Here is a 21,293-nt window from a genome sequence, read left to right on the forward strand (position 1 = left end):
GGAAATTGGGACTGCCATACTCCTTGCTGTTCCCCTCCCGGCTCCAAGTGATCTCCAAGGAAGGGGCACGCTTCTTTGACACGCCGTCGGATGTGTGGGACTGGCTGGAGGAAACGGGGCAATGGAAGGGCGCCCGACCTGGAACTGTGGAGAGGGATGGCGAATGGCAGCTGCAGAGGTCGAGAAGGCGCAGGAAACGAGGTGCCCATCGCGGTCGGAGCATTGGCCCAACGGCACCCAGCCTGGAGAACATGCGTCGTGAGCGGCAGGAAGCTCTCGACGCAGTGGTGAATCTGGGGACATCACAGGAAGCGGGCTGACCGAACTCGCAGACGCGCAGTGAACCGGACATGAGCAGCCCGTCATCCCCATCAACTGTGAACTCTGAAGATGTGGTCATGCCTGTAGTAACACCGCAAACTGATGATCTCCTTATGTAGCGTGCACTGCAGCGAGCGCGCTAAGAAATGCACACAGGTCGTGGGAAGGTGCTGCCTATTTCACTGCTGCCTGTACTGCTGCGATAGGCTGCCTCTAATCCATCTCTATGGGCCCTGATGTGGGGTGTCGGGAGGCACTTAGATGGAGAATGTGGCTCCCTGGGCACACCTGGCAGGTGTTGTGTGACTATCTCCCTAGCAGGCTCCCCTGCGGGCGTCCCGCGCCGGCCTAGTATGGTTGTGAGCTTTAGCTACCCAGCAACACCTCTTGCGCAGCCAGGCGCATCACGTTAGGGGGGCAGAGTAATGGCCTATCTGGCAGCACGCATACCCAGACAGCAAACACGCTGAGTTAACCCACTCTTGTGAGGTGGATCTAGCTAAAGTTTGGACGTATGCCTCGTTTAGGACGCGCCCTTCTGGTTCTATTGGTTGAGTTAGTTCACATGCTTGTAATGCGACTTCACCCCCTGCACTGCCGTTCCTAGGGCCCCACCTGGGGCGCTCCCTTGCTCCGGCGTGCAAACAGACCAGACCTACGATGCACACTAACATAATGACATGGAATATTCGAGGCATGCATACCCCATCCCGCCGTTACTCGGTGTTCTCCTACCTCCAGCGGCATGGGGTGGGGGTTGCCCTTCTCCAGGAAACGCACATTACATTGGTCGAGCTGGACAAACTGCGCAGGCGTTGGAGGGGACATCTATTTGGAACCACCTACTCAGCCCATGCGCGCGGCACACTGATTTGGGTGAGGGCGGGCGTCCCCTTCAAGTGTATGGAAACGCTGGTAGACCCTGCGGGCAGGTATACCCTGGTGCGGGGACAATTAAATGGGCAGGAACTTCTTCTGGGATCCCTATATGCCCCGAACACAGATCAGTTGGCCTATTTAGAGAGCTTGAATCACATATTGCACCCATACGCTGGACTCCCCTGGCTAGTTGGTGGGGACTTTAACATGGTGCTAGACCCCCATCTAGATAGGCCTTTCCCACTTCTTCGAGCCAATACAGTAGCGTCCACAGCGCAAGCGTTCAGGGATTGGCTTATGTACTGGTGGGTGTGCGACCTCTGGCATGTGCAGCACCCCGCGGATAGAATCTACTCCTACTATTCCCCAGTTCACGATATGCATGTCCGCTTGGATCGCATAATAGGCACCCAGTCACTGCTTCCACTCCTAGCCCAGACAGAATACCTCGGGCGGACACACTCTGATCACAATCCCCTATGGTTTAAGCTCAGCTGGAGGGCATATCGACCACCAGTGCACACGTGGAGGATGCAGCCTGCTGCGCTCGAAGATGCTGAGTTCAGGTCCTCGTTGGGCACGGCCATACTAGCCTATTTTGAAACTAACACGGATACGGCGAGCAGCGCACTGGTGGAGTGGGAGGCGCATAAGGCAGCCATCCGCGGGCACTGCATGGGGGCCACATGGAACATACGCAAAAGGCTGGAGGCCTCTTTGAAAGGGCTGGAGCTGGAACTCCTCCACTACGAATGGGACGGCGAAGGGATGGGTGAGCATGCGCGTAAACTCAATGCCCTGTGCGATAAACATGCAACACTTATGGAGCAGCTGCGATGTCACAACTATGCGGCGCACACGGCCAGGACACACGCCAAGGCGGATAGAGCAGGCTTCTTGTCTGGCTGATACAGAGGGAAGGCCGCGGACTCCCCATAGGCGCACTGCGGACAATTGGTGGGAAAATGGTATACACGCAACGGGAGATCCATCGTGCCCTGACAGATCATTATAGGCAACTGTACAAGTCTCGAGGCACGGGCTCACGGCAAGCGCTAGATGCGTTCTTGGATGCAGTCACCCTGTCTGTGGTGTCTGCAGAGTACGGAGATGCACTGACGCCGCACTCACATTGGAGGAGGTGGGTGATGCAATTAGAGACATGGCGACCGGTAAAACTCCTGGGCCGGATGGTCTGCCCGCCGAATACTACAAAGCAAATCGAGACATACTGGCGCCCCTACTCCTTCAGCTGTACAAGTCACCATTGATGAAGGCTCGTTCCCCCCATCCATGCGGGAAGTGTTCCTGGTCTCCCTGCCTAAACCAGACAGAGACCACACGGGTCTAGGCTCCTACCAGCCACTGGTGATGCTCAACACGGACTATAAAATCTTTGGGAAAATCCTCGCTGAGCGCCTTGCGCAAGTGGTCCCTCATCTCGTGCACCCTAATCGGAACGGGTTCGTGCCGGCGCAATCCACGTCTCTAAACCTTAGGAGGTTCTTCAGGGTGGCGGCTGAAGCAAAAGCGAAGTGGCCTCGGGCGGGATGCCTGATAATAGACTTGGAGAAGGCCTTTCATTGCCTGGAGTGGGGGTACTTAGCTGTGGTGCTCTCGCGATATGACCTCGGTGAGGGTTTCCTACAGATGGTCCAACTCCTCTACAGGAATCCTGTGGTCAGGGTGCGGCTGGGTCCATACATTTCCGAGTCGGTGGCGGTTGGCCGGGGCACCCGCCAGGGTTGTCCCTTGTCCCGGCTGTTGTTCGCGCTGGCTGTGGAACCGTTGGCGGCGGCCCTGCGGCAGACTCTGGGGGCAGGTATACCCCTGGGAGACGCGACTCATCAGGTCTCACTTTACGCGGATGATCTGCTGGTGTTCGTTAAAGACGTGGCGTGCATTCCGGAACGCTTGGCCCAATTGCTGGAGCAATTCGCAGTTGTCTCGGGGCTACGGGCGAACGCGAGCAAGTCCGGTCTCTATGCCTTCAGTGCAGAAGTCAAAGACCCGGGCTATTGTCTAGGCGGCACGAGGGTTCAATGGAAGGTTGACACCTTCAGGTATCTGGGTATCCAGATCTACAGGCAGCCGGCGGATCTCCTTGAAGGAAATCTGGGCAAAGCGGTGACAGCACTTAGGTCCCAGATACGTTTTTGGACCTCTCTTCCACTGACCACAACGGGTCGGGTGGCCCTTGCCAAAATGATCATGCTTCCCCGCCTACTGTACTATTTTGTTAACCTACCTCTTTATGTGCCGCCTTCATTCTTCTCGCCGCTACATGCAATGTTGTGAGATTTTATCTGGGGCGGGTCCCGGCACCGGCTGGCGCTTGCAAAACTGTACCTGCCAATGGACAGTGGTGGGCTGGCCGCTCCAGGATTCGAGCACTATTACCTAGCCACGCAGCTACAATGGATTGCTCGCTGGTTAGCAGACAGGGGTAGAGAGGACACCGCCACAGCAGAGCCGCTGTATTCGCTGGAGAGAGTCACTAGGCTCTTTCATCCCTTGGAGACACCTGTACGACCTATCCCGCTGCTGCTGGCAGTAGCGTACAAATGTTACCGCAGGGCCCTCTTCCTCACCCGACGGGTTCCCACATATGCACCCACGGTGCCTCTGGAGGCTTTTATGGGGGGAGATGGCTCCTCGTGAGACCGATGCTAGAGCATTGAAAAGAGGCGGACATCCAGACATTGGGAGACCTCTGCAGGGATGGAGTGTTGGTGGCGTATGAGACACTGGTGGTAGAAGATGGGCTCCCACCTGGGGGTTCCTGCTGCACCGAGCCATAGTGGCAAAGATGACGGCCCGCTGGGGGGACATATCTTCAGAACCTACACAACACTTAACGATGTAATACTTGCATGTCATGGGTAGGGGCAGGCATTTGGTATGTTGGTTTGCGGGGTCGTTAAGGGTGCACACAGAGATTAGCTAGGCCCCGTTACGGGATAAATGGGAGCAAGACATGGGCAGGCAATTGTCAGATTAGGAGTGGGAACGCATTCTTAAGAGCCCGGTACGCACCCCAGAAACCTGCGTTTCCGCCAGATACAACTCTATGTTGTCCACAGAGTCTACCTCACACCTGCGCTCATAAACAGATATTTCCACCGTGCGGATGCGTACTGCCCTAGATGCGGGGAGCTAGATGCGGGGATCCTCCATATTTTGTGGAGCTGCCCCAAGCTGGGCTGCTACTGGAGCGTCATTGGTGCGCGGCTCCGTGTATGTACAGGGCGCATTACCACCTCGACTGGCCAGAGTACCTTCTACACTCATTCCGGAGGCCGCCTAAAGATAAAGCGGCATCCAGATTTCTGGACCTAGGGATGGTGGTGGCTACAAACCTGCTCACGAAGCGCTGGAAGGCGAGTGATCCGCCAAGTGTGCAGGCGTAGACCTCCTCCTTTCAGGCGTGGGCCTGAGCGGAGTGGAAGGCCTTGCGCAGGGAGGAAACGGTGGGGCTCCGTATGGTACCCATGGCGGAATGCTGGGAAGACATGCTCAGAGCCTTGTGGACGGCGGGCGAAGCCGAGGACACGGGAGGGGTGGAAGCCTAACCGGCCACCTTTAAGGATGGAGTGTGCAGTGCGGTAAGCTCCTATTTAGCCGTTCCAATGACCATTGTCACTCTTCACCATGGATGCACTGGCCCAGAGAGTGGGTCTAGTAGTGGCTGTGGTGGGCGCTCGCGCGTGGGAGGGGGGGCTGTTGGGGAGGAGGTGGGAACTATACTACATGGTATTGGTGCCATTGATCATGCCGCTATTGTTTCATTTGTGCTTCCTTTCTTGTTGAGTTAAAGTTGTTATATAACTGTCAATGATGTGCACAGCCCTGGTGTAGGGAAGATCCACCTCCTATTCTGCTAAAGTACACCAGCTTAGCATGTGAACAGGCACGGACTCGCCCTGAGGCGGTTACCTGACAATTAATGATCTGCCAGTAATGAGCGGGACACTTTCTGATTTTAAACCAGTGGCTAGACTGCCTACGTGTAAGGTGTATAGACAGCCTGTTATGCCTGCTTACTGTGCATTTGCTGTTGAAATGTCTCATGAAATGTGATGTCTTTATCCAAAAAATGCTAATAAACAGATTTGACAAAAAAAAATATATATAGGGAGCCACGTAGTTTGCTGCTTAATAACCGTCCACAAGGTGAAGAAAACACACATATTTTCTTATATGACCCTCGCCCACCAGGCTTGCCCCTTGATGTCATGCTTAATCATTGGGTCCATTCAGTTCTGCTGTGTAACGAGGCATGCTTTGACCTACTAATCTAGTGGGAGCACATATAGATATATTAATATTGTGTAGAATGATGATAATAGGAGTGAAGGGGGTATTTAATGTGGGGAAACCTTTTAAAATCCCAGTCTAGCAGGTAAACTATTATTTATTCTGGCCTCTAGTTGGTATGATTAAAAACAGGGAGAGGGAAGGGAGAGCAAACATGTACCTGTCTTCCTATGGGCTGACATGTTTCAAGCCATCCCCTTGGCTTCTCATGAGGATCAAAGATCTACCTCCTTGATACCACTCTTGTAGTGCTGTTGGAGCTAATCGCGCTCAAATACTTTTCATGCTATATATAAGAAGGTGATTATACCTATTTGGTGTTCACTGTTTGGTAATCTGCAATATATAATCATGAGAGGATTAGTCTGCCAAAAGTTTAGCAGAAAACAGTTCTCCAAATACCTGCTCTTTATATAGATTCTGATCACCACCTATTAGTGTCATAACTAACTAATACAATTATTGCACCTTCTGATACACAACACTTAGCACATAAAACATAGAAATGAACATGAGAGACAACATGCATACCTAGGAGAGGAGGCTGGCCGAGTGGAAGTGTCTTACTAGGGTTTAGAAAAGGATGCCGCTGTTGACCTATAAGGGCCTTGTTTTTTTAGTGCTTTGTAGGTGTGTGGGAAGAGTTTGAACAGTACACATTTAAGGAAAGGTAGCCAGTTGAGGTCTTTGAGGTGTTTGGCTATGAGTGAACAGTGTGAGAGATTGATAGTGAGTTTTGCAGCTGCATTATGTACAACTTGGAGTCTTTTGATGAGATGGGCATTGATATCTATCTCGAAGGCATTCCTGTAACCAAGCCTGCTATCGGTGAGGATTTGCGTGACAGTTCTGTGAGTGTCCAACAAAGATTTTTCTGAGCAGTTTGATGGTGTGGAAGCAGGTTGAGATGGGCAAGTTTACTTGATATGCCACGGAGATGCTGCTGTTGATAACGATATCTGGGTTCTGGTCACACTAAATGGGTGGGGTGTCGGTCCTAGCTTCTTGAGCCATCATCTGCCTAGATGCTCAAGAGTGTTGAGCTCAGACAGGAGCCTTGTGGGTCGATCATGTTGGACGGATCGGATGAGTAGAGAGCCAGGCTGATCATTCGGGTGTGTGCTGTAAGGAAGGAGCTGACCCATCGTAGTGTGGAGCTTCGAATAGTGCATATGGGGAAGCATTGGATGAGTATGGTGTGCAAGCTAGTGTCAAACACTGCTGAGAGGTATGGTAGGATAAGTGCTGCTGTGTTTTCTTTGTCCATAATGAGGCGAATGTGATTAGTGGCAACAATGAGAGCTGTCTCTGTTCTATAATTGAGTCTCAATTTACACCAAAAGAGTCCAGGAGGTGGTTTGTGTTGCGATAGTTGATCAGCTGGGCATTAATTAGTTAAGTACTTTGGCTGGGTATGGGTGGAAGGAGATGGGACTACAGTTGGCCAGGATCAAGGGGTTGGATGATGATTTCTTGAGGAGCTGTAGGTTTGTGCATGTTTCCAGGTAGAGGGGGAGAAGGAAGAGTTGAGGATGTGTGTGAGGTTTGTGATGATAGTCTGGAGTCCTTTTGCAAAGATTAAGAGCAGGCACTAATCCGACGAGGCTCCTGAGTCGATAGTGAACATAGTGTTGGCAGTTTCTGTTGTGCAGACAGTTGGCCAACAGGTAGGGTGGATTCTGGGCCGCTCTGGCATCAGAGTAGAGGGCTTTGAAAGAGGAGAGATCCGGATGGGGTGCTAAATTGTTGTAGAGAGTGTTACATTTTTAATGAAGTACTTGGAGTATTATGTGCAGAGTTCTTGGGCTGGGGTTATGGGTGTGGTGCTAGTGGGTGGGGCACTAAATTCCGACATGGTGGTGAAGATTTCTTTGGAGGAGTTGGCACTGTTCTAGATCCTTTCAGTAAGGGCTTTGCTCTTGGTAGTTTTGAGGTGCTGGTAGTAGAGTGGGAGGGCCGATTTTTAGGATCCTCAGTTGACATCGTCATGGGAGCATTGCCATCTTCTTTCTAGCTGTTTGCAGTGGCACTTTGCAAACCGGAGGTCCTTGGAGTTGCAGTTTGCATGCGAGATGTCTGATGGAGTAGGGATGGTCCTCAGAGGAGTCAATGAGTCCATGCAGGAGGTGCTCTATATGTTAAAGTTTGTTCATTGAGCATACTAGGTCATCAGGAGGGGGGGGGGGGTTATTGGGACTGGAGCTTGGAGATCCAGGTGTCCTCTGGGATTTTGTTCCATGTTTCATTGGCATCAGTTGGTCTGGGTGTTCATAGTTCTGAGCTGATTGGGCAGGTGTACAAGGAGCTGGGCCATCCAGGTAAGCAACCGGGGTTGCTCTACTGTGATGTGAGAAAAGTTGGGGCAGATAGGGTCGAGGAGGTGGCCTGCCACATGGGTGGGGGCGGTCCCTCATTGGATTAATTCTAGGATGCTGATGTCATCCACAAGTATGGTGGAGTTAGTGGTATTCTGGTCCTCTAGGTGGAAATTGAGGTCACTGAGAATAATGAAGGAGTTAGATTTGAGGGCCAAAGAGGTGATGTGATCGATGAGAGAGGAGCTGAAATTGGATCTGGGTCTCTGGGGGTGGTAGAGTAGTGCTTCTCACAGTTTAGTAGTGAACAAGGTGTTGATATTGAACTTCATAAGCTCCAGTCGGTGCTGGTGTGAGCTGAAGCAGTGTAGGAGATGAGTTCCTCTCTGTAGATGATAGCAAGCCCGTCTTGGAATTTGTTGGGTCTGTCTAGTGTTGTGATTTTACATCCCGTTGGTGCAGGAGGGAGTGGCCGCTGATATGGCTGGAGTAGAAGTTGAGTTGAAAAATGTTATGTCATGTATGAGGTTCCAGACACCTATGGGTGTTTGGCGAGAGTAGGGTGTTGAGTAGTAGGCAGTTGAGAGTGGGATGTTTGTTTCGGAAGGTGATTGAGAGTCTGGAGCAGATGTGTGTGTGGCGTGTAGAGATGGGGGATATCGTGGTTGGAAGTCAGGGGACAGGAAGGACAAATTGCAGGATGGGCAGGCAAATGACCTGTTATCCCCGTTGGGGAGGCCTGGGTGTAATGCAGGGATGGGCATGCTGGGCTGAAGAGTATGAAGCGCTTCTCCCGAGTAGTGATGCAAAGGGTCCTGCTGCTGGGGCAGACGATTGGCTGATGAGCTTGCCATTAGTGCTTCATCCACTATGTAAAGGCTACTAGGTGGGGATACGAGAGGGCAGTGGGTAGGGCTAGCAGAGCTAGTGGCACTGGAAGGGAATGGGTGGGAAAAAAAAGCAGGAAGTGGAGCAGGGCTAGCATGGGGTAGAAAATCGAGAGAAACATGAAAAAAGAGTAAAAGAACAAGGGAGCAAAAAGAACACAAAAGCAGAATAGCAAAAAGAAAAGAGGAGCAACAAGAGAAAAAAAGAGCAGAAAGCACAAAAAACTTTGGAGCAAAAGAGAAGTATCAGAGAACAAATAGCCCTAGGACAGGGGAAGTGTAAAGGAGAAACAGGAGGGAGTCAGTAAGACAAGACAGGAGAAAGGCGAGGGCAAGGCACGAAGAAGGGGACAGAAAAGTCAGAAGGCACAAATCGAGAGACAGCAGGAGACTGGCAGCCAAAGAAGAGGGGCCTTGATGACGCTGGTCTGAAAGGGCCAAAAGTTCTGGTCAATGGACCGAGACAGGAGGTGAGGGAGAAGGGGCCAGGGTACCACCCAAACAGGAGGAACAGGCCGCCAAGCAAGGGCCAAACAACCAGGTCCTCTACAGGTTGCTTCAGTGGCCATTCAGTGGCTATTGATTAGATGAGTGCCCACTAAGTGACTCTGATTACACTGATTGGAAGATATGTTACATTAGAGGGTCAACACATTGTTGACGCTTACATTTTTAGAGGTAGATTATTTTTTCATATTGAGCTGTTCCTGGGGAGCCTATTTGCTTTCGAGATACATAGAAATACCTGGAAACTCCCATATGGAAAACGAAAAAGTGAATATTGTGCAAGGTATAATGAAAACATACAGTTCCGAACAGGAAAACAGGGCATAGAGAAATAGTATTTAAATTAAATAGAAATACTGTATAGGCAAGTGAGGTGGGCATAACAGCGCATTTCCTTTGTCATTCTTTTTATGGCTAGACAGCAATCATGAAATATTAATATATAAAACACCCAATAGACCTGTCTTTAATTTGCACATTTCAAACTCGTGCAATAGTGCATATGCCTGTAACAATCTAAAAGAAATGATTATCTAGTTTCAATATAGTGGAACTAATAGGGATAAGCCCCTTAGTTGCCAAAAGAAACTGGTTCAATCCTTTCATCTAAATCAGTCTGTGTGAACACTGCCCTAAATATAGTTTTACTTTAATTTGTATCATTTTGCATTCTTGGTTTGATTAGGCTATTGTAACATTGGTACGTCTTTCAATTTCAGAAAAATACATTACTAACTTATATGAAATGTACACCAGCGCTATTCTTGCCTAGCATATCAAAAGTTTGTCAAAGGCACAACGTTTTTCAGTCACTCTATGACAGAAATGTAAAAAACACCAGAAAGCTCCGCACGGAGAGCTACAACACGAAACAAGAACACAAATGAGGCAAGATGTAGTGCATACTTTTCCATTTCAGTGTATGATTTGTTAGATCATAAATGCGACAACACTTTTTCACATGTTGTCCCCACATATTCTTTGAAAAGATAAAAATATAATCTAAGCGCGTAATAAGAAATATATAATGAAGATATCACCCCCAAAATGCTAGAATGCTGTTCTATAGTGCTGTGTGCTGTAAACAGCCAACTTGGGAATAATTGATTTTTTCACCAATATTCTGTTTAATATCCCCACTAAATGTTTCTAATTTGGGGAATACTAGCTTCTTTAGATGAGCCATTAGTTGACACATTAACAATAAATCATACATTTATATCGCTCACAATTATTTAGTTTCATCTTTGTTAAATCAGTAAATGGATGAAGAAAGGCTGCCTTCTTTTTCAGATAAAATGTGCCCTTCTTGGTGAGTTAGAAAGCCGATGAACTAATAGATGTGTTCCAGACTTCCATTGCTTTATTTGCCTTGTGGGATCTTTTCTGCATGTATTTAAAGAATATCTCAGCTGTGAGTACCATTTGGCAGAAACACTTTTGCTATAGTAAGAATTAACCGAATAGATGAGATCCTTTTGGAATCTATAACTCAATAGCCTATACATGCTGGTTTGATACTGCTATTTTTCTAGCATCTTTCTTAATATATTCCTTGATGTTTAATAACATTTCTTCAGAGACTGTTGGGAGTTAAGTTGCACTGTAGAATACCCCCTCTGCTGCTAAAGTATTGTCTTTCATCAACCTCTGTTACCATTGTACCACTTTCCCGTGGATGAGAATCCAAGCAGCCCTGATTAGACGAAATCTGAGCCTTTTTTTGATGTGAGGGGCTATATGAAATGCCCCCAAATGCTGTATATTCGAACCTTAACAGGCAACACCTAACCTTTAGTTTTTCTCTGGTAATGGTCAAGCACACTTACTAACTGGATGCAGGCTACACTCCTTTCTTGATTACGTGACGACTTTTCTTTCAATCTGTGCTCCTATCAGAAAATTATTTATCCATTTGCACCACAAGGTCAACTATTCGAGACAATCTTTAAATCCACTGTTCAATCTCTGAATACAAGTAGTCACCACACTTTCTACATGTGTGCCCCACATATAATACCATCAGAAGTAAGAGGGTTGATTGTTACTAACCCAATCCTCTTTAATTATACTGCTTTACTGCATCCACCAGTTGAGATTAACCCTTTTTTTCCTTTCATTATCTTCCTGTACAATTTACGAATGCATATTCCATATTTGTATTCGGTAGCTCCCAAATTAAGATGTACAAATGCAATCCCTTATCTACAATATATAACATAATTACAAACCACCAAGCATTGTATTTGAAGTAAATTCACGTAGCCTAGAAATGCTCGAAGTGAATTGGGCAAGCAGAGTTGTAGTGTGGGAGCAAATGATGAGCAGCCGTCTCTCAGAGAGCATCAGAATTCTGCAAGACACACATTTCTCGCACTTCAATGCAAGAGAAATATAAACCACTTGAGACTTTTGGATAAAGTAACTCACCACCAGAGGCTCTATCGGATGGCTTCGATGGTACTTCCACAGTCTCTCAAAAGACTGGGGGGCATATTATCAAGGGATTTATCTCCACTTTTTTGGCTTTAAAAGCCAAGAAAGCGGAGATAAAATTATCTCCCTATTACCTAGCTGTCGCTAACACCAGTTAGCGACAGCTAGTAGGAGATAGCGACCATCTTGGGCCCCGCTTTGCATATCAGAGAAATGTATCACTAATGACATGCAAAGTGGGCGTGCCAAGATGTTAGCGACTGGAAACAGTCGCTAACATCGCTATCTCCTATTACCAACTTTTGGAGATATTCGCGCTAAGCGCGAATATCTCCAAAAGCTAACACCTGCCCTGAGCAGTTCTTAGCCATGTTATCCAATGGGAGGTGGATAACATGGCTAAGAGCATTTGCTCGGTAATGCATGAATATCGCTGACTTTTCAGCGATATATATGTATTTCGGCCGATTTTTATCGCTTAGGAGATAAACCTTGACAATATCAAGGCTCCTAAGCAATAAAAATCGTCGCTACACGGCGATAAAATTATTGCCGCTAAGCCAACCTAGCGATAATTATCGCTAGTTGTTGGTAATATGCCCCTCAGTATCGGCTCTCTCAGAGTACCATGCTAGAGATCACTCCTAAGACTGTACCAGAGCGGCAACTAACACAAATACATTTATCATACAATATCAAGGGCACATCAAAAGCATCACTGCCTTCACAGTCATGCATTCATTTCTATGATTTCCATCTACTTTACTGCTGGACATACTGTTGGTGCATGCCTGCCTGAAACATACATTTATAACCCTTGTTGCAGATGGCAATATTTCCTTTTTGTGTGTGGACTATAAAATTCTTATTCACTTGAAGATTACTTTCTAGAAATGCTGGCAATGGAGAGGCAATACCAGTCAGGAGGGGGCCTTCTTGTTCATGTATTATCGCATCGTTTCCTTTTACTTATGAAGGAGGTCCCTGTTAGACGTCTTGTTCTGGGACAAGAGTGAGCGATGACTCACATACTCCAAGGGGCTCTAACTTCCCAGATGCTCAACAATATCTTGTAAGAAGCAATGCTGTACACAATCATGCTTGGCCTGGTTAGTGGTTGTTCAGGCAGTATTGCAACCTCTTTCTCTTCTTTGTTCCCATTAATAGAACATAATTCAACAGGGCTTTCAGCTGCTCCTCTTCCTCATTCTCACATTAATTAGCTACGATCCAGGACAGAACTACAATGTCAGTTTCTAACTCACTCAAAAAGAATGACATCAGCCACCATGCATCTATCTTCTGCACCCCTAACCAGCAGCAGAGGTATTCACTGCATCATTGCTTGGACAGTCCATATCTTTTCTGGACCTGCTGTCACCCCAGATAAGCAATCATCAATATTTCTGCTTGCTAGAAGTACTCACTAAGTAACCTCCAAAGGCTCCACTAGAAACATCTTCCCCCGAGGCAAGGCTCAGATGGTCAACTGGCTCTGCTGATGTGGGTCAAGGACAGAGCAGTCATAGTAGATTGTGGACATGTGCATCAACGTTACCCTCCTCTAATCATTCAGTATTTAGAAGATCTGGCCTGGCCATACACGCCTTGGTTACAAGCAAGCTTCTGCCAAGGAAGAACCATACCCTAGATGTACACCATATTTATGCTGTCACAATTCTCGCCCGACGTATAGAAGATCCTTTCAATTCACAAAAGCTCCATAACAATATTACCTTGCTTGATATGCAAATGGAACATCATGCCAGCTTCCACCATCACTAACCTTCACCATGTACCATTTTCCAGAACTTAAATCGAATGCATGGATATCAACTACAACCAACTGAGGAATGCACATAATGATGGAGAACGTCTTGCAAAGAGGAAGACTCATTAAGATTTATTTATCACATAGCTCAGTTTTTGAAGTTAGCAGCTGTGAAGGGTGGCATTATAGAGCAATCAGATTTTCAAAGTAAGCTCAGATCCTTCAGACACAATGATGTAAACTCCTTTCATCATTTAGTTAAAATCAAACGGTTAATATGCACACCATCTAAGTCAATAACACTAGAACATTAGGTTTTCTTACTTATCACAGACAGAACAATGATGACACCGGTCCGGCTTCACAAGCTGGCATCTGTCACAGTATCTGATTGCTGAGGGCACAGAAAATATATTATACATTGGGTTAGTTTCTGGTCTTCTTTAGCCCCTTCGCTTCACACAAAGGCTGTGCCAGGTCCAAACACACATTTTCTACACACATCTTGTATAAATGTATAGATACTCTCTTAATCCCATTCGAAACACAAAATGCCCTCACATTATTCCCCGAAAATGAACAAGCACCGTTGCTAATATTTGACTAACTTTTTTTGAGAATTGTTCTGCTTTTTCGCTCACAGCTTTCTGCCCACAAATACATGAATAAATGAAATGAAACACACCAAATAAATATTCAAGAAAGAACTATCTGGCAGATGCATCAAAGTTATTTTTTGCGAGTCTTTAATAGCGAATTTTAAGGAATCGCTATTAAAGACTCGCAAAACGGGATGCATGTAGGAATCGCAATGTTATTAGCGATTCCTAAAGATTCCTTATTAGCGATTAGGTAATAGCTAATCGCTAATAAGGAATGGCATTCCTTATTAGCGATTAGCTATTACCCAATCGCTAATGTTCCGCTATTTCAAGGGTGCCAGGGTGTACAAAGGACACCCTGTTGCACCCCTGAAATGGACCTGTGCACAAATGTGACACACACACATGCCCTAAGGGCATGTGTGTGCGCAACATGTAACTTTGAAAAATGCACAAAAGTGCATTTTTCAAAGTTTTAGCAAATTACCACGAAAATCAAGCCAGAACAGGGGATTAAGGCTACTATGCCCGCACTGGTGACAAAATCCCTAGTGTATATGTGTGTTCAGGTGCAGGTAGTCTGTGATACAATCCCCTAGATCCCAATTTTCGAAAAACAAGAATCTTGTTTTACAAATCAAAGTTTGCTCAAATTGACCCCGCACACTTAAACAATAAATGTTACAATGTCATTAATGTTATTCACAACGATCCAATATCTTTACAGTCATTCTCCCAAGAATTCCAAAGTCAGGTTTTCTTCAGTAGAAAATTCTTTATTTTCAAGAAATATTTAAGATCAATAGCCAACGCGTTTCGTCCGTGACCGGACTTCTTCAGGGCTTTATTTAGAATTCTCTATTTTATGATGCTTCACAATGGTCTTCTAGCTCGAGGTATAAATATTTTCCATATGTTTAGTGATTATCGTAATCTCGTGGTCAATCAAGGTTCAGTATATTTTTTGAGATGTTAAAATTTTTTTTTAGTGAAAGCCGCAGGTAAAGTGTCGGCGTTCCGTAAAGCATGCGGTCGTCTGGTTAGCTTTGTTTCCACTACAACTCCTTCACATTTGTAATTAAGAAAGAATCAGAAAAGAATTTGAGCAAACAAAGAGCCTTGTTTAATCCTTTAACTGCTGAGGATTTTCCTGTGTTTGTGCTGAACTTTTTGTTGATGTTTGGGGGCACTTTGTGCTTTATCCTTCATAACTTTTTACACAAAAGGTATCCATGCTAAATGTGAGTCCTTTTTCCACATATAGTGGAGATCCTAAAGGCACCCTGTGTTTGTAGATTACCCTGAAGGGAACTGAGAAAATTGTCAAACTATATCAAAAGTGTTTTTTTCAGAAAAAAAAATTGTGCAGGTGGATATTTTTTTTCTTAAAATGGCTTCAATAACAGGTTTGCTGTACCAAAACCACAATTTCTCCAGTTTTCAGGACAAGCAGAGTGGTAAAAAACATTTTGTACCCCAATATTTGCATTTTTTTTAAGTTAGCTAAATTTTCCTATTTATTGGGGATCCTCATGCTTGCTGTTTTAGCTATTAAACCAACTGGAGAACCCGGAAATCTATACATTTTTTAAAAGAGGATAATGCTTTATAGCATACTTCAAATTCATCAAGGGGTAATTTGTACAATTTGCTCATGCTTTTCCCAAACAAACTAGTAACCGAAATAATAGAGTAATGAAAATAGGTAGGAAATAAAATGACTATAAATTACAATGTCTACCTCTGTAATTGTTTGCCCTGATTGGATAATTCTGGTTGTAGAGATTTATAGAGTTTTTTGGTTGTCCAAAACACAGCAACAACTGAACGGCAGCCTATAATTATATTTTATTGTTTACCAACCAAGCAGCAATTGATATAATAAAATCTAATCAATGAATAAAAGGGATGGAGGAAACCTTGGTATTTATGAAATGTTGCTAAGATACTAAGTTTAGAAATAAAGGTTATTTGTACAATTCTGAATTCACAGTAATCCATACTATCATGTGATTCACTTGACATTTTGCTCAATGTGGTCTTACTGGATATCACTTAGATGTAAAAAATGCACAGCAATTAATTGATGATAGCATTTTCGACTATTCTGTATTCCCACAATTTTCCTGATAAAAACGGTACCCCACTTGTGTGTCTGGGCCTTTCGCCCTTGAGACAATGGCCCAAAAAAGCAATGTAGAAACATCAATTTTCACCATGCAAATTGACCATTTTTGATGATGTGGCTGCTGAGGTATTTGAGCCCGGAATGGGCTGTCACTCTTGGAAACCTATTAAACCTAAACATTTCACAAAACTAGATACCCATGAAAGTCCAGTGTCGTGTGACTTGCATTCCTATGGCATAAACAGAATTCTAACTTGGTAGTCCTACATGACGTTGCTGCATACCCTTTGATTCAAGAATTGGTGAGGGTGTATTGTTCTACATTGCTGTGATTTACACTATATGCTGCTTCACCCAACCATAGCTACCTACCCTGCTATGCACACACACAAACACTCTAGGAATATAAGCAGTTATTATTGGGAATAGGTGAAGGTAGTCGAGCACGAAAAGTTATAGTTAAGTAGGCTATCTAGAAGCAATTTTCGAAGTATTATTTCTCATGAACATCTCAGTGGATTTAGCAATTACAATGTATTAATAAGTAGCCCTACATAATTCGATTTCGATACAAAGCCTATCAGACATTAAGAACAGATTGGATTTTCAGCTCTTTGTGATTCATGTTAATAATGAAATCACGGTGCTTTGCACTGATTTCGACTATTCCGTATTCTACTGTCTCGTAGTACTGGAAATAAAGGTAATAAACATGCTTAGCAGAATGTTGCATCCTGGGACAGAGTGTCACTAGCATGGCTTAGAAATGAATGTTCAGTGGTTGCCAATAAACAGGTCATGCATTAATTTCCAATGGCTTTTCATGGTTAACTGTTTTAGGCTATCCTGCCAAAGGAGCGTTTGCTCTGCTTAAATGGAGAGCTGATGTATTAAATGTTAAATAAATCACAATTCTATTGGTATGGGTGTAGCTTTAATGCTATACAATACATAGCTGCCAAGGTTTCAGATGGCTATGTTTGGCATTTTCAGAATGTCAGTGTAAATATGAGTGACATTTCAATGACTAGGAGTGACATCTTTGCTCAAGCAAAATCCTGCAATGAAGACGAGGGAAACATATAATAAATTAAATGAAAGCAACAAGAAAATCGTAAAACTGTTGCAAAGCACCAGAAATGCATTAGGCCTCAGGCTGAGGGCCAGAGAATTCTCAGGCTTAGCCAGCAGCTAATGCACTGTAGTTATAATTTTATAAACGAGTCTCTCTCAACACTTACACAGTTGTTTTGAAGTTCTTCAAGAAATGGCCGGTTCAGCCTGAGGCCACCCAGCATGAAAGAGTTAATATATAGAATAAACGTTCTGCTCCACTTTCCATCCACATACTCCAATAACGAATGTATTTTTAATGCGCTTCAACTTCAGTCTAGTTAGCCATTCATGTACGATACATGTATGTCCGGCTACCAAACGCCTCACAAACACGGGCACCACCTTCAAGATACACCCATCAGCCTCTCCTGAGCACCGGATTTAATTGCCTATCATAACTAAAGTAAAGCACAGTTGGAGTTGTTGGCTGGCCCACAACGAAGGGAAAACTAATTGTGGCAGACTACAGAATGCATGCCGGGCAATACCTGATGGAAGGAGAACTACAGGTAAATAACCAAACCTGGTATAGAAAATTATCAGTGGATCCAACCAAAGAAATACAATCCAAAATAGCTGATTTGATCCAAATGGGTTATGACGGTGGTTATGTGGGACAGAAAGAACGGGATTTCCTTCTCAAGAAATTCCCCCGCATTCCGCTGTTATATTTCCTCCCTAAGATACATAAAAATCTTGCCGAGCCCCCTGGACGTCCCATCGTCTCAGGGTGTGACTCGTGTTTGGAACCATTGTCCAAGTACGTGGACTACTTTCTGAAGCCTTTTGTGAACAAAGTGAGGTCGTATCTTCAAGATACTACTGACTTTTTAGTCAAAATTGAAGGTATGGAGTTTAACCCTTCCAGTGAAATCATGGTCACTATGGACGTGACATCATTGTACACGCAAATTCCTCAAAGTGAAGCACTCGAGGTAATGGAGCTGTACTTAGATATGAGAACAAGACCACATAGGGTCCCCACGTCATTCATTCTGGAAATTGCAGAACTTACACTGAAGAGAAATTATTTTCGCTTCAATGATGAGTTTTTTGCGCAAATCAAGGGGACGGCCATGGGCTGTCCTTATGCGCCGGAGATGGCGATACTGTTTATGGCTGAATATGAAAACAAATTTGTGGAGAACAACAATCCCTACAAAAAATATATAAAACAATGGCTGAGATATATCGATGACGAGTGGCTCCTGTGGCAGGGGAGCCACACCGAATTGATAGAATTTCACAATTGGCTCAATAACAAGCACCAAGACATTAAATTCTCTATGGAGCAGAGTAACTCAAAGATGACTTTCCTAGACGTTGAGATTAGTTGTGTTGATGGGTGCCTAAAATCGTCTCTTTTCAAAAAGAAGACAGACCGGAACACCATTCTCCATCATCAGAGCGCACATCCTAGAAATCTAAGGACCAACCTTCCCTACGGGCAGCTTCTCAGAATTCGACGAAACTGCTCGGAAATTGAGGAATATGACCTGCATTCACAGAGGTTTTGTGATGAAATGATCACAAGGGGATACCCCAAGAAGTTATTGAAACATGCACGCAAGCGAGCTCGCTATACTCCACGAGAGTGCCTCCTTGAACGCAAAGAGAAAAAAGAACTAGACAAAATGGTCTGCGTTACAACGTTTGGCCCTCATTCTCATCAGGTTCGCCAAACTATACTGAAAAATTGGCATCTATTGGAAGAGCTAGAGTGCCCATTTCCAAAACCACTTTTTGCTTTTAAAAAAAACCGCAGCATTGGCCAGCATATCGTTAGGGCAGACGTCAGGATAGAAAAACCAAAGCATGATCTGCTTTCGATATGGGGTATGACACAGATCAAAGGTCATCATAGATGTGGAAATTGCATATCTTGTGATTCAACAATTGAGGGCAGCGAATTTCTTCACAGAAACATAAAATGGACAAATAATGATTTCAGCAACTGCAAAACCAAGAATGTGGTTTATGCAATTATTTGCAGCTGCGGGAAACTTTACATTGGGAAAACGAACCAGCAAATCAATATTCGCATCACACAACACAGATCGCGGATTAAGAACAAGGTTGTGTCTGCACCTATGGTCCAACATTTTATTGATCAGGGCCATTCCGAAACGGACTTCAAATGGACAGTATTGCATACAATAGGGCATAACAAAAGAGTCCAGGATGTGGATGATGCCTTATTGAAAAAAGAAGCGTACTTGATTCTACGATTTAACAGTCTACAGACTGGATTAAACTCCATGTCAGAGATTTCTAAACTGTAAGATTTCCCAGTTACACAAAAACGTACATGGACTACATGTCCCACAAGTCCCGCGCCACGTGATGTTTCTAATAGTCCGCCCACTTCCAAGATGGCTCATTGATGCAAAGCGATTGCTAGTGAGAAGTGCTAAACCCTGAGCAGCAGATAATAGGTAAGTGAATCTCCCTGTGTCATGGACTAGCGCATATTCGTTTCAACCGGCAAGCTGTTTATTAATGTTAGTAACTAGATGCTTGTCTGCCTATCAGGTAACGGAGCGCTCGCAGTAAACAAAGAATCAACACTGTCTTTAATAACTAGAGAGAAGGACGACAAGCGGCGTGAGCAGGTACTTTGTTTTCATGATTGATGGTGATTGGCACCAACAGGGAATTGTGGCCTTTGCAGGATTGTTACCAAAACCGATCTTTTTGTTCAGGCAGGCACACGGGACCCTTAGGGGCGCCCCTGACAAAAAGCGGGACGACAGATTAAACTCCGCGCTTAAAGATTGGATTTAAAAACACCGATTAAGGTAGGAGAATGGAGTGCATTGCTTCACTTTGTTTCACTTTGGCATTAGAGAACTGGCTCCCGCCTCCATATTGATTCCATTATTTTGGTTTTTCCCAAATTCAGACAACTGCGACAGGGATCTCCGCATAGAATAATTGAACCCTACCTAACTGCGAGAAACCTTTTTAAGGTATGCATTATAGTGTAAGTCGAAGTGATAATAAGAGGAGCTGAAAAAATAAATAGGATCTGATAGATTTCTTTTCGTTCATATTTTGCACAAACCATGCAGGAAAAATAACTATGCCCTGATAAGAACACGCGAATTAAAATAGCGAGTTCGAAACGCGTCGGCCAACTGGAGAAAAGTATTGGAACAGCTAGGAATAATTTATTTCTTCAAACGACTGAAATATTGATTAAGTCTTTCAGTTTCACCAATATTGTTCATGATATTGCTGTTTTTTCTCCACTTGATTTTTCTTCATTGATTTTTCTTCTTTGTAAATACACTTCACTCAAAGAAAGATAGTGCAAATAATGAATATTGCTGTTGTAGCACAAATTATTGTGCAAATGTATATATGATATGTTGTCATTTATGTTTTGTTGTTTACATTTGATAGTATTGTGATCAAACATGTGTGGATTTATGTGAAATATATGTGGTATGTCTTTTTCGAGCAAATCAATTTTCTAATTCTTAAAAATAAAAATTCAAAGGTATAAATAAAATACCAGACAAATTTCGAATTGTAGTGAATTTGTCACTCCAAACAAGGAGCAGTCAAAAAGTACAGTGTATGGTCAGCAATTGTTTCTTTCACAATAGGGCATTTGGGGCATGGCAGCCTCGAGCCAGTGGGCAATTATATGGAAGATCATGTGTAGTGAATGACATTAGTAGAAGTCAAGTGAGCGTTTATGCGGCACAGAGAAATCATTTTACATTAGCTGAGCCGGCCTGAGAAAGGTATCATGCTGTGCATGTTGTGTGTGTGTGCGCGCGCGCGGGTGTCACTGACTGGCCGCTATGTGCAAGTCTGTGTGTGGCTGCAAGTACGGAGTGTGGCGCGTATTTGCCTTGAACTTGGAGGAGGTCAGAATGAAAAGCCGGGGGCACAGATAATTTGGACATTTATTGCCAGCGAGTAGTACTCTTATTTTACACACCTCTCTAACTTCAGGTCTAGGCACACACTTACTCGAGAGCCGCTGCATTTCACGCGATGCCG

At 44.7% G+C, this 21,293-nt stretch overlaps 1 protein-coding gene across 6 annotated transcripts in view; it reads right to left on the minus strand.

Moving 5' to 3' along the window:
- Window positions 1–21,293, minus strand: part of ZDHHC2 (zDHHC palmitoyltransferase 2) — a 647,387-nt gene that overhangs the window by 422,895 nt on the left and 203,199 nt on the right. For all 6 annotated transcript variants that reach the window (XM_078678140.1, XM_078678138.1, XM_078678139.1 and 3 more), the window contains exon 5: window positions 13,758–13,827. In XM_078678140.1, the coding sequence (XP_078534266.1) occupies window positions 13,758–13,827 (70 nt within the window). The remainder of the gene's footprint in view (window positions 1–13,757; window positions 13,828–21,293) is intronic.

Source organism: Lissotriton helveticus, chromosome 2_2 (genome assembly GCF_964261635.1).
Source record: "Lissotriton helveticus chromosome 2_2, aLisHel1.1, whole genome shotgun sequence".
In the NCBI taxonomy this organism is placed as follows: domain Eukaryota; kingdom Metazoa; phylum Chordata; class Amphibia; order Caudata; family Salamandridae; genus Lissotriton; species Lissotriton helveticus.